General features: G+C 47.3%; 1 protein-coding gene across 3 annotated transcripts in view; it reads right to left on the bottom strand.

Annotated features, from left to right (window-relative positions):
• The window catches only part of PRKCE (protein kinase C epsilon), a 496,436-nt gene that overhangs the window by 314,322 nt on the left and 167,535 nt on the right, over window positions 1-14,579 (bottom strand). For all 3 annotated transcript variants that reach the window (XM_014833277.3, XM_044772359.2, XM_070512147.1), the window contains exon 2: window positions 5,361-5,424. In XM_014833277.3, the coding sequence (XP_014688763.1) occupies window positions 5,361-5,424 (64 nt within the window). The remainder of the gene's footprint in view (window positions 1-5,360; window positions 5,425-14,579) is intronic.

Below are 14,579 nucleotides of genomic sequence, written 5' to 3' on the forward strand. Positions count from 1 at the left end.
CCCTTCCCCAAACCAGCACACGCACCAAGCTGGGCGCATTTGTTAAAGTGCTTTGGTGACTATTTTTCATTTGAACAAATAGTTCTTTTTAACTATCTGATAACCAGAAGGCATTGGATTAAATAATTTGGTATTTTAAAGGAAAAAGGTAGAATTCTTATGAACTGAAGTTTCAGCGGGACCCGGGGATCTGAGAGATGCTATCTAGATAGAAACTGGCTGAGACAGAGTTTTAAGAAGTCCTTCCCGTCTACTTCAACCCTGAGGCTGTGCTCTAATGCTCACCATGGACACAAGTGAGTTGACTACCCCGCTGGGGTTTGAGTCAGGTCTAGTGGCTGACCAAGACTTAGTTGTGGACCCATCTTACAGAGAGCCTGAGACGGAGCTGACCATTCCTGAACTGGGACCAAGGAAGTTTTCATTTCTTAGAGAGTGGAAAAGAGATCTGCTTATTTATGAAAGGGACTCTCTGGGTCACCTTTGGATTCAAAGCTAAGAATTTTAGCTTTCTATTTCTGTTAGAAAGCTCTCTGAAGAAAAGAACTAAAATAAAAAGAGTAGTGGAGAGGTCTCTGCCATGTTGGTAAACTCACTATGGAGGCCACGATTTAGAGCAGGCACTGGATTATAGCCTGGGCGCTGGACCCAGCAAGGCCGTGTCATCAACCTTTCAGTCTTGGGCACAGCACTTGACCTCTCAATGTCACCATCTCCCACATGAAGGTGACACTATCAGGCACTTGCTCCACACATGTTCTCATTTCAGAATGAAGCAAAGCTGGTTTGATCGTGTCTGTCTGTCTGTGTAACTTGAAAAAAGTCCAGAAGAGACCTACAGGGATGAGTTAAGATTTCTAACTATCCCTCAGAAAGGTTAAGGGATCTGATTGATTCAGCCTGAAGAAGAGAGATTTAATAACTGTCTTCAAATATACCAGGGGCTTTCACCCAGGAGCCGGTTAGAGCAGGGGACCACATGTTCTCAGTCTGCACTGAGCAGGGAAGGCACAAGGCCAGGCTCTGACAAGGAGAGGTTCTGACAGTAAGGGCCACAGGACACAAACAAGCTAGAGGATATCCCGGGAAACACGTCATTGGGGGAAGGGTGGGGAAGAAAACGAGACAGACAGTGGGGCAGAACTACGGCAAGGTCTGAACTCTGCAGAAAGCTATCTATCTCATAGCCCCTGCCAGATATATTATTTCACAAATTGCCTCTGTCACCTTGCTCTGCTCTTGGACCTTTTGAACATGCCATGCCCCAGAGTCAGAAACCTGCCCTCCAACTATCTCTCTGAGCTGTTTCTCTGTTTCTCTGAATGTGCCTGCTGCTCCTCCATGGGCACTGGGTTAGAGCTACACCCACCTCCCTGCCCTCAGGTCTCAGGACCTTAGGACACTGACTGAGCATCTCCTGTGTGCAAGGGCACTGTCCTGAGGCACTGCTCGGACAGCAATCCTAGCACGGTCCCTATCATGATGGGGGGAAAATCTGAAGCTCTAAACTAGTAAGCACCAGAGCCAGGACTTAAATCCATGATCGATGGACTCCTATGTTCTTCCCACTCTCTCTCTGCTGCCGGTCCCAGAAGAAGGAGACGGAAAACTTTCTGCAGCCTGTGGCTGTATGCAATCACTCCAGAAGCTGATTTAACTGCATTCTTTGTGATGCACATGTTGCAAAAATCATTCACATTATTTTGTATCTTCTGTATGTTACTGGAGAAACAGTTTAGTGATCCGAACATACCAGCGAGACCCGCTTCTTGTTATTTCTGCTGTTGTTTAGATGCTGAAGAACTCTCCCAGGTGAATCCTACACCTGGATGGAAGGCAGGGGAAGAAGAGCCTAGAAATCCCCAGGTCAGACTAATTGTCCCTCCTCTGGGAGCCTGCAAATTGCGGTGCATTGTCATATTATGATAAAGAATAGAAATAATATACAAATTATATCACAACAAAGGAAGAAATGCTATCTGATGTGCACAGCAGGAAACAATAGTTTGCACATTTGAGAATTACATTGATGTTTATGCTTCTGTTACCTGGGCTAATTATACTCTGACTCAAGTACCTGGTGAGCCTGTAGTGTCATGTTTTCCAGGAAGCCAGGTGGTTATTACTTATGCTCAAAGCAAAACCTTGAGAGGCACCTGAGCCTGGAGGATCACACAGGAGCATTCTGAGGTTTGCTCCTGGGATAATGTAGGTGAAGTGACTCACGAGGAACCTGTCAAAAAGAGGCCGGTTCTTTCAACCCCTTCCACCTGCTACAGTTATTAGCCAGCCCTCAGCCTTAAGCTCTGATGTCAATTCAAATTATTCCAAAGGACAAAACTGCCTGACCGGAAGTGACCTTAACCGTCATCCAGCCTGACCCCATACATCTGGGGTTAGGTTGCCTGGTTTAACTAAAGCACACACCAGTCAAATCCCATTATGGTGAACTGCACAGGACATGCAAGCAGTGGAATTTTATTAGACAGTTAGAAATCACATTAGCTCCAACTCTAGCAGACGTAAACGTCCAGGCTTTCTAAGTGTGTTAGCAAGCAAAAGAATCCTTAGGCACATCCCTGAAGAAGAAGGTATATTCACAGTCTCCCCTACACACTTTTCTCTGAGCTCTTTGGTATTAGCATGTGTTGTACAGTTTGTGCAATTTTTATCAAAATATTTTTTTCCATTGATGGGATTGGATATGGGACCTGAAGGGACGCTTGATGGCAGAATAATAGAATGGTGAAAACGTCAGCTATGGCTTATGTCACCTCTCTTTTCACCCTTTTGTGGAATACAGAGTTAGGTATTGTCACTAAAAAAAGGGACTTAGACAAGAATCTGTGAATGTCCACAGTCTAGCTGTGCCAACCATGTTTCACCCCGGATCCGTCTCACGGGGTCTAGGTAATAAATGTTACCTCCGCCCCTCTGCTTGCCCTCCCAACCCTTCTGAAAATGAATCCAGCTCTGGACCAGGAGCCCTCATGGTCCCAGCAGGAGGACTGGAAGAACAGATGTGCAGAACACAAACAGAGCACAAGAAGATCAGCTTCTAGGAAGGGATTGCTGGAAGTCCTTCCCACCATCCAGAGCAAGAAGCCCAAATCCAGAAACAGCAACAAAAAAAGAGCAGAAAAATTTCTCCTTCGCTTCAGAGCAACACATGCTAGCACTTTACCGAGTCTGGCATGTGTCAGCATTTCTGAAGTAAACTCTATCTTCTTTAGATGAAAGAGATTTAAAAAAATAGACTAAAAATTCAGCCCAATGAAAATTGCTTTGGCCATTCACATGCAATAAGCTGTAGAAGCAAGAAGAAAGAAAATCAATTGCTTCTGATTTATTTATTCCTTCATTTCTCTCTATCCTTTCCCTCTAATGTTAAAAAGGACATCTTCTATAATTCTGTAAGTCGTTAATCTTTTCCAAGAAAAACAATAATCCACGCCTCCCATTGGTTGCCCAGCATCTTGGCACAGGAAATACATATTTAATTAATTATCTCATTGCACATAGATTATGTAAGGAAAAAGGGGATTGATTTTCCCCATCAAATATTTCGCCAGTGTCTACAATTAAGAGGCCACTGTAATACTTTTAAGTCTGGAGAATTTGGGATCACGTGCTGTGTTAGAAGCAATGTAAGGCTTCACCTTACTGGGTACTTTATTTCTTAATCTGGGTGGTGGGTACACTGGTCCCCATTTTATTATTCTTTAGGCCCTTTTGTACATATTCAATACTTCATACTAAATATTGCTAAACCCCCAAATCTTCTACAACAGATTCTATTCTAGGCTGTTCAGAGCTGATAGCAGAGAAGGTAAGTTGGAAACACCAAAATGTAATTGCAACAAAGTGCAGAAAATGTAAGAGACCAATTTCAGAAGGATGTTTAAAGTTTTAAACCTCCATCAAGTAATTGAGATCTATTAAAAGAGAACCAAATTCTATTATGAGCCCAATATACACACAATTATTGAATTATTCTGAACACCTGTTGAAATTGGTGCTAAATTAGCCCCCAAAAAATCATCAAGCACCACTGCCAAGTGCATCCTTTGACCAGCTCCTCTGAATTTGCTTACATCATCTCTCCTCCCGACACTAAACCTTGAACTAGAGCTCCATCTCTAAAGTAGGGGAGCCCGTGTGGGGCTGTGACTTAGTGCTGCGATCCCCAGTCTTCTAGGGACATGCTGTAAAAGGCCCAAGTCTTCCAGCCAGAAGCTGAGGGAGCTGCGTTGGTTTTTCTTTTAGTTTGTGGCCCCCTAAATCCTATCTTTTCTCATTGCCAAGAGGAACCAGTCTTGGTTTTCCGATCTTTCTGCTATGACGTTAAAGCCAACTGCTCTGTCCCCCTGCCCCCAGAGAGAGGAGAAGAGGAAAGATGGTCCCAATAACTAAATTTCAGTCCCAATTCCCACCCTCTCTAGAGTCCAAGTCTGCCACCATCCCCCTGTTCCCATGTGGACAAGGTGTTATTGTCTAGTCTTCCCTTCTGCCCTGACGAGTCAGTCCTCACCACCCTGCAAGCCTTTAAAGGTCGTAAGTGGGCCAAGACAGGATTGAGAGAAGAGGGTATAAGAAGAAGAAAAAAGGGGGGCCGGCCCCGTGGCAGAGTGGTTAAGTTCAGCATGGTCTGCTTCAGTGGCCCGGGTTCACGGGCTCGGATCCTGGGCACAGACCTATGCCACTCATCAAGCCAGGCTGTGGTAGGCGTCCCACATAACAAAATAGAGGAAGGTGGGCACAGATGTTAGCTCAGGACCACTCTTCCTCACCAAAAAGAAAAGAAGAAGGAGGAGAAGGAAGGAAAATCTGACTATCAGAGAACATGTACACCCTACAGCCAGTGGGGAACAGACATTCCCTCCCCCCCCCTTATTTCTCTTTAAGAGCAACGCTTTAGCCTGCATAAAAAGCAGTAATATTTCTATAAAAGCTCTAAAGAAATAGGATTCTGAAACTTGACACCTTATTTGTTTCATTTCTGAATACTGTTAGACCAGCTGGTTTTACTTCCTTCCCACCACACACACAAACCCCACACGAGCCTCCAGGGAGAGGCTGCCACCCCATCGAAGGCTGCCTCACACACCAGCGTGCAGGAACACCCGTGTTATTGGCCTCACTTGGTAAGTCAAAAATCTTCCCACTGCTACACCAAAGTTAACAGATGGCTGGTCCCTTTTGGTACACAGGCGTAAGAATCTTCAAAATAACCTTTTCCTTTAAAGTGTGTCAATTAATTAAATGCCACCATAAAATGTCCCCGCCAAGGAGGGAAGGGAGAAATTGGAAGACAAAGAGCCAATGGAAGAGAATAAGGATGAGAGGTCACAATCTCCTACCTTCACCCGATGACCCCGAGAGATCGATGATCACATACACTCTTCCTTCTGGCTCCAGATCAATCTGCAATTAAGAAAATCACAGTGACCCTGTTAGTGCCTTGTGGGAGCAACCTGATATTTCCACCCAAACAGCTAAAACCTAAAGTCACAGCTCCACTCAATTCATCAGCCTACAATGTGTCAGGTGCTAGGGGAACTAGGAATGAATGACAATCAGCATTTATGGCACGTCTACTATGTTCTGGATGCAGCACCAGCAGGTCTGAAACACACCCCATAGGTAGTGTCATCCCGGTGGTTCGCAAAGGGAAGCAATTTTGCTGCACAAGGGAAACCTGGCACAAAGGATACTTGACACAGGGAACACTTGATTGTCATGACTGCAGAGAGGGTGCTGCTAATAGGCGGAGGCCAGCGATGCTGCTAACCATCCTACAACACGTAGGACAGTTCCCGCAACAAAGAATTATCCAATTCAAAATGCCAACAGTGTCAAGGTTAAGGGGCTCTGTGTTATCTCATTTTACAGATAAGGAAACTATGCTCAAAGTTCCCAGGTAGGTGGCAACGCTGAGATTCTGCCAAGACGGTCTAGAGAATCCCATGCTCTTTGCACCACATGAAGTGCTCACAGGAGAAATAAGAGAAGCATGGGACACTATTCCTGCTCTCGGGTGTTTACAATCTCACCAGGGAGTGAAAAAACAGAAAAATGCTGAACCCGGTTTAATGATGAGGGACAGAATACCTGACAGAGTATGGAGCTGAAATCGGTGTAGAAGAGCAGTCTGGCCAGACTTCATGGAGGCAGGAAAGGGAAGGCATTCAAGGTGGAAGAAACAGCACAAGCAAAGGCTGGGAATGTGCGTGGTGCTCGTGCAAGATGGAAGAACCCCCGCGCTCAGCCTGTGTGTTGGCACACGTGGTTTTACAAACCCCAGATTTCACCAGGGTTGTAAAGACAGAGCCAATATCACTGAAGTCTTAACATCACCTTCTCCACCCGCCCCCACTTCCTCCCTCTCCACCTCCAAATCCGACTAACTACTTCTATGCAGAACCAGGCCGATGAAATAACATGCTGGGAGAAAGGTCAGAGGGGCTGGGCCTCCTGTAGGTAAGACATCTTTGCAAGATCTGAACTATCCTTAGAGAAACTGTTCTCCACGAGACAGAGAAGTAACTCCGGAAGCCCTGGATCACCAAGTACCCCTGGTAGCCTACACCCGCCACCACAGTCCCATCTGTCTATGCAGAGCTTTAACTGGCTCTTACTGCCAGGCTTGTTTCCCCAATAAGCTGTGAATTTCTTGAGGGCAGGAACCACCCCTCCTTTTCTTTCTTATTGTCCCCAGCAAAGCCCAGCCACTCATTTGGCATGCACTACTTAGGAAAGGTCAGTCTGGTGAGCACCACCTCCTCCTTCAAGGTTGAGGTCAATTATCGCCTCCTCTCTAAAGTCTTTCCAGATAGTCCCAGTCAGAATTAATTGCCCCTTCACTTGTGTTCCCGCAGTGCACATATATATCTTAGCCCTGGCGCCTATAAACTGTAATCCATTGTCCATATGTCTATCTCCTCTGTTAGCCAGAGTGTCAGAATCATACTTGCATCCCCGGTGCCCAGCTCACTGTCTGTTAGTCAGGAGACACCCAGTAAACGTGTGTGCAGGTGGGAAAAGGCTCTCTGTCTAGCACTTCCAGAGCTTATTCTGGGATCATTCGCCCCTCTTAGCCCGGGTCCCCCGGGAGGAAGGCAGGCAGGTGATCTGTACTAAAGTGACATCCAGGCGGGACATTCAGGCGGGAGGGGAAGAAGCAGCAGCCATACCACGAACATCACACTCCCTGAAGGAAAAAGACTCACCTCGAACTGATGTTCTCCTGGTCCCTCCCCTCAACATCTCCCTCTGATGAGGATTTTTAGGCTGCTTAATTTTAAAATGGCTTATGATGAGGATTTTTAGCCTGGTTAGTTTTAAAACTACAGATGAGATTCAGGCTCCAAGGAGTGGAATTTGTTTGCCCCTTTGTTGGGAAACATTTACATTTCTAAGGGAAACCTCTATCTGTGAAGATGCCTCCCTCTCTGTGCCAGGAAGAGGGGGGGATGGTCTTATCTCTAGAGGCTCTTGGTCAATGCCAGAGGCAAGAACTTAAGTTGGTTACTGTCTGGCAACCTCATGTAACTGACCCTCCCCCCCACAAATCCTCCTTTGTCTTTAGCCGAGGATAAAATTCAAGCGGTGACTTCTGCCATTTACTCAATCCGGTTTGATTCTTATCTACCATTTTAACTTTTTTACATATTCTTTGTCTTGTAAAGAGATAACTCACATACCTATGCCTTAAATTTAGCTCTAACTCTCAACTCGGGGCAGCAGCAGGAGCTCTGACTGCCCGTGGGTCCTGTCCCCACGCACCAGCTCTGACTGCCCGTGGGTCCTGTCCCCACGCACCAGCTCTGCCTGCCCATGGGTCCTGTCCCCATGCCAGCGGGGGCAGCAGCAGAAGCTCTGCCTGCCCATGGGCTCTGTCCCCATGCCAGCGGGGGCAGCAGAAGCTCTGACTGCCCATGGGTCCTGTCCCCATGCTATTCCACACTATTCTCTAAATAAAAGAGCACTACTGCCAGATCTTGAGAGTCTAAGAAATCTTTCTTTCGACTCCTCGGCTCACCGACCCCGCATCACCTCCACTCACGATCCCGGTTCCCCGAACCTCCTCATGGGCCCCACTTTATCTCCAGACTCAGCCTCTAGTGGTTGAGAGTGCTTAAGGTTTCCCTCAAAATTTCATTTTCATCACCGGGGCAATGCTTCATAGGTGAGGCCGCTGGTGACATTTCAGTTACTCTGTGGGCAGGGAGTGAGGGAGTGAGGGGATGAGGAGATGAGGGGATGAGGGGATGAGGGGGTGAGGGGGTGAGGAAGTGAGGGAGTGAGGGGGTGAGGGAGTGAAGGGGTGAGGGAGTGAGGGGGTGAGGGGGTGAGGGAGTGAAGGGGTGAAGGAGTGAGGGGGCGAGGGGGTGAGGGAGTGAGGGAGTGAAGGGGTGAAGGAGTGAGGGGGTGAGGAAGTGAGGGAGTGAAGGAGTGAGGGGGTGAGGGAGTGAAGGGGTGAAGGGGTGAGGGAGTGAGGGGGTGAGGGAGTGAGGGGGTGAGGGAGTGAAGGGGTGAGGGAGTGAGGGAGTGAGGGAGTGAGGGAGTGAGGGAGTGAGGGAGCTCTCAGGTTGCCCCATAGGAGCCCTTCACCTGCGTCTGGGATCTTGAGCTTGGGATCCAGGTGGGAATCAAATAACAAACTGCCATACGACCCTCCCTGTCCCTTCCACCCCAAGAGTCTGTGATTTTAGTTTTCTGGGTAAAGAAAATGTTCTCCAGCACCCTCAACACTAGTACCCCACCCCCCGCCCCCACGAGCCACAGGCATAACCCGGGCCCTGCACTGAATTACAAACAGGAAAACCAACAGTCAGCTCTGCTGATGGGAGCCAAACCAGAATCCTGTCCCTGCCACATTTCAAAAATATCAGGGGCCCCCTTGTCCGAAAGCATGGAATTTAAATAATGTATGCCTTTTCGAGATTAGATCATCCCTATTAAACCCCGCCGGCAAAATGAAACGCTTTCTCATATCCTCCAAGTCAGAGATTTCCCACGACTGTGGACTTCACTGGCGAAGCACAATGCTATCTGTGAAAAGCAGGGAGGAGACTGCAAAGGAATGAGATGGGCTGCGAGCCTATCCGAAGGCAGGCAGCGTGCCTATCTTCGCAGAAGGGGAGTGAGAACTGGCGGCAGGGGGGACAGGTCATTGCCGATAAAATGTATTAGGATATTAACGTTCAAGATAGCAATCAGAAACCATTTTAGCGCCCACTGCTGCCTCAATGCCGATGAACTGCATTTCCACACAGAAAAATAGAAATTAAGCTATTAAACATGCCAAAAGCAACAAAGAGCTTTGCAGCCTGGGCAGATGGCCGCAGAGCACTGGCTGAGCCCCAGCCGGGCGAGCGAGGAGGCCCTGAGAATCCATCCAGGGCGGCGGGACGTCAGCGTGGATGACTGGAGGGGTTATCAGGTAAAAGGTGGGGGAGTGTGGGACAACTTCACGGCCAAATTAGTTTAATCACAGATTCTGCTCACAATGACGTGGCCCAGATAGGGAAGCAATGGAGGTGCCCAGCCCTGCACAGCCCCTGCAAACTGTCAGTCGGCCTCACCACCAGGCAGCTGGCACAACACAAAAGGAGGCCTCCTCCCGCCTCCCAGCCATTCCCAGGGTTAGTCCTGAGCCTCCTCTCCTGTGCTCCAGGTTCCTCCCAGTTCTCCCAGATGCAACCCTATTTATCAAATCTCCTTGAACCTCATGCCTTTAGTTGATAAGTCTTCCTAGCTACTATCTCTGTTTCTTTGACTACGATTCTCTTTCATCCTCCATTGCCTTTGGCGACCCCTCTAGCTGAGCCAGAAGCAAGGCAGGAGAGCAGTGGGGGAGACAAATAGCCCTTGGCATCAGACCAGGGCTGAATCTCAGTTTTGTCCCTTACCAGCTCAGCAATTATTGACTCTCCCAGAGCCTCGGCCTCAATCTCTCCATGTGCGAAATGGGTTGTTGAAAAAATTCCATGAGACATACCTGCAAAGCACTTGGCACCCAGGAGATACTCAGTATGTGATGATGAAGAGTGAACTCACCAGCTCTGTGGCCTGAAGCAAGTCACCACCTTCTCTAAGCCTCAGAACACTCCTCCATGAAATGGAATTAATAACAGGTCCTGTGTCATTTGGGCTGTCATGATGTTAACTAGATAATCTTTGTAAAGTGCTTAGCATGGTGTCTGGCACAAAATATTCAGCAATTGTTGGTGCGATTGAAACACCAAGTCTTCAAATCTGCTACTTAGTCGAGTGTTCTTTCCACTATATCAAGCTTTCTCCCAACACAAAAGGCATTTTTCGCTCAACGTTGATATCACATGTTATTTCAGGATATCTGATGACTTTACAGTGTTGTTGTGAATATCAAATAAAGAACTAAGGTGAGGATTTTGTACTCGGCCCAGGGGAAATCCAGGGACACAGAAAGCCACAGCCCTGGTCCTCAGAGGGCCATGAGGTGCTCACGAGAGAAGGAGGAGGGGAGCAACCACCTGTTGTCTGAGTGCCCACTGTGCCTCCCACACTGTTGGGTGCTCCACCTGCATTAGGTCATTTAATCTCATGTGAGGCTCTTAATATTCCCTGCTTTTCAGATGGAAAAACTGGGGCTTAGAGAGCCTTAGTCTGGATTCCCACCCAGGGCTGCCTGGAGCACACAGGAGAGATGACTCTGATGGAGCTCCCGGCTCCAGCTCCAGCCCTGCCCTGCCCACAAAGCCTCCTCTGACAACCCAGTGCCAGGTTCTGCTTCCTCTCAGCCTCTGGCTCCCCTCTGCAGGCTCATTCTCTTTCTCGGGTGCAAGTGACCTGCTTCCCAGCCAGGCTGGTTTAAGGCGGAGCCATGACTCCAACACCGTGTCCGCCCCGAGAGCCCGTGGGGAAGGTCTGGGCCTAAACAGAGCTCCACTCAGTTGAGTCAGGAACAAGACAAAGCAGAAGAGTCCAACCTGTAGACTCATGAAAGATCTCCGAAAAGTAAGATTCACAGGCACTTTTTTTGGGTGGTGCCGACCATTCACAAAGCCCTTCACACACATTATTTCACACATTCCTCACAAATAACCTGTAAGATAGCAAGTATTATTAGCACCATTGTATGGATGAGGGAACTGAGGTTAAGGAAGATAACTAGCCAGTCTAGCAGGCTAGTGAGAGCACACTGCTGCACGGGGCCCAGGTGACATCATTCATGCAGTAGTCTCTCTGAATGATTCCCCTGGGGCTGGGCAGCCCAGAGATGAGTGGCAGAGTCAGAACTCGTACCCTTGACTCCTGACTCTCAGTCCAATATTCTTCCCACCACACCACACCTGCCCAGCGGGAACTCTGACCCCCAGGCTAGCAGCCCGCCTGCCCCATGATGCAGCACTGGGCAGCCCACTTATGTGTTACTGCTATGTGTCACTGTCAGACCCCAGCGACCCACAGGTGTCTGTGTGCCTGTGTTTTGGGGTAATCAAGTTTGAGACAAAGGAAGTCAGAAATTTGCAGTCAAGCTTCCTCCGAACCATAGGCTCAACTTTCCCTGGAGATCTCTAGTCAAACCTTTCCTCAGAACAGCCCACAAAGGTCACACATGCCCATTTTGAGTTTCACTTCCTTTTCTATCTGTTGTCAGGCTTCGAAAGAGGCAAAAGGTAGGGAGTGGAAAAAGTAGAAAAAGATGAATCTAGAAAGGATGAGAAGGAGGAAGAGAGGTTTGTGCTGCCATTTTCCACCAATTAAGTCCTAGATAATAGACTGGTTTTTTTTTCTTTTCATTTCTCTCCCCAAAGCCCCCCAGTACATAGTTGTATATTCTACATTGTGGGTCCTTCTAGTTGTGGCATGTGGGACGCTGCCTCAGCGTGGCTTGACGAGCAGTACCATGTCCGCACCCAGGATTCGAACCAACGAAACACTGGGCCACCTGCAGCGGAGCGCGCGAACTCAACCACTCGGCCATGGGGCAAGCCCCTAGACTGTTTTTTACCTGGAAGAGGATGGGGAGTGAAGAAGGAGGCGGCAGAAGGGAGAAGAGAGAAGACTCAGAGGTTCTTTCCCAAAGCAGAAGACCCACTGCCCAAGTCCTGCACCCCTGTGATTGCTGGCCATTCTCCCCTGCAGGCCCTTTGGGCACACTGTGTTCCCCAGGGGCACCCGGCATGGGAGAGGCAAGCCAGGCAGAGCAGGAGAGCTTCCCACAGTAGGCATCCTCCAGCCTTGTGCTTTTGGAAAGCACAAAATGCTGAGGCACTACCATGGGCGACTCTAGAGCAGCTGGCAGGGGCGGGGTGTGTGCTGATTTTGAAGTTAGCAGCTAATCAAATTAAGATTCTCCATTTGAGGAGGAATTTGCTACTAGCCCTATTGGTTGAGTACACTGACTGGTTAAAAAGCAGAGGGTGCACACATAATTAAATATTTTAAGGGTTCCACTCTGTGAACAGGCTTCCATAGGACTTCCTTTCATAGAATAAGAGGAGAGGAGGATTCTTTCTTTCTCAACCACCTTCCATTGCCACATAGAGACACTATGCAGGCTTTAGCGTACATCTTTGCAAGGCGGAACCCTGTCTGTCTAGCACATGGGACAGATTTAAGACATATTTCTACATGTTGGCTCAATGGATGAATGTCCTGACTTTAAACTGGATCTGCACAACTGAATTACTGAATTATGGAGATAATTTACTTGGGAAGCCATCAACCTGGACACAAGTGTTCCTAGCAGCTTCATTCTCAACAGCCAAATACTGGAAACAACCCAACGTCCAACAACAGGTGAATGACTAAGTGAACCATGCTGCATCCATGTGATGGAATTTAGTCAGCAATAAAGAATGAACTACGGATCCACGCCACCAAATGGATGCTATGGGAAAGAAAGCAAACACAAAAGACTGCACAATTCCACTTAAATGATGTTTTGGAATAGGCAAAACTAATCTACAGGGACAAAAAGCATAATGGTGATCTCCTGGAGGGGGACGTGGGAACTGAATGCAAAGAGGCACTGAGGATGGTTGGATGATTTTGTCAGTAACGTATTTTACAATATTAAAGTATACATTCAATAAAAAAAAAAAAAACAAGGGCACAGAGAGACTTTTTGGGAAGATGGAAGTTTTCTATATGTTGATTGGGTGGTGGTTACCAGAACGTATACATTTGTCAAAGCACATCAAGCCATACACTTAAAATGGATGCACATTTTGGCATGCAAATTATACCTCAATGAAGTATTTTTTAAAAAGGAAAAAAAGAAGTCATCACTTCACATAAGGATTGCTCCACAATTTTCCTTTAAATAACAAAGCATCTTCCCACCCTCAGGGCATTTCAAATTTCATATTCCATTTTTAAAAATAAAAGGGTTCATTCAGAGTTTTTCAAGAGTACATCTGTCACACAACACAATGCACACCTACCTGCGTGGCACACATTCACACACACACCCACGTGTGCAACACACACTCAAGGCGCAGCCACCTTCTTCTGTCTTCTTTGATCAAAATACGATAATAGCAAGAAAAACACATCCAAAACTGTAGCTTCAGAGCCTGCTGAAGTATTTAAATCGGTCTTTGTGTGTGTGGATCTCAATTTCCTCATACGTAAAACAAGACAATTAGACCAAATGCTCTAAAATGGCTTTTAATGACCTTAAGGACCTAAACGTCCATGAATAGAGGACAGCTTAAATAAATGATGGTACATTTGGTAGATCACTATGCAAGCCCTTAAAAAAGAATGAAAAGATCTAAATGTACTGACTGATATGGAACTATCCCTGGGATATATTAAGTGGGAAACGTGTTTATTATGCCGTGTGAATAAAATGGGTGTGTGTGTAAGTGTACACGCACAGAAACACACACATACTCACACACTTTTTCCAGATAGATTATCTCTAGAAGGAGTCTTAATCAAAAGGAAACAGGGGTTGCCTGAAGAGATTGCAAGTACAGGATTGGGGGACCAGAAATCAGGAAAGAGGGTTGCTTCTTCACTCTATGCTGTTTTGAACCATTTGATTTTTTAAATCGTGTTCTTGAGTTCACTTTTACAAAATTTAAGTCGATACCTTTTCTCACTAGTTATTTCTAACCTCCAATCCCCCAGAGGACAGCTTCCTTCGGTTACCAGACACATCGTAAATAAATGTCCCTTAAAACTGGCTGGCACATTGCTTTCCCAGCCTCCGTAGCCAGGTCACGGGAACCAATGGCGCAGGGGCCATCATCTCCGTGTGAAAGTCCCGCGGGCTGGACGGGAGCCTTACGTTACAGATCCCAGCTCTCCACAGGCCGCAAATGGAGTAAACTCAAGTTGGCACCTGCGTCCTCTTTTCAACAGGCTCAGAAATAGACCCAGAGAGCTGGCTCCCTCTGATGACGGAGGTGGCTAAAAACAAATAACTCTAGGTGGACACAAATGCTTTCTCGCGCTGAGAAAACATCCAAAGGTGCCAAACCTAATATTGAGAGCGTATAATGGTTTACAAAGCATCACCCCCGGCCACAGCATAGTTCTTCTATCTTCTTTCAGGGAAACGGCAGTGCACGACTTGT

The sequence above is a fragment of the Equus asinus genome, chromosome 6, assembly GCF_041296235.1.
Source record: "Equus asinus isolate D_3611 breed Donkey chromosome 6, EquAss-T2T_v2, whole genome shotgun sequence".
NCBI classification, from domain to species: Eukaryota; Metazoa; Chordata; class Mammalia; order Perissodactyla; family Equidae; genus Equus; species Equus asinus.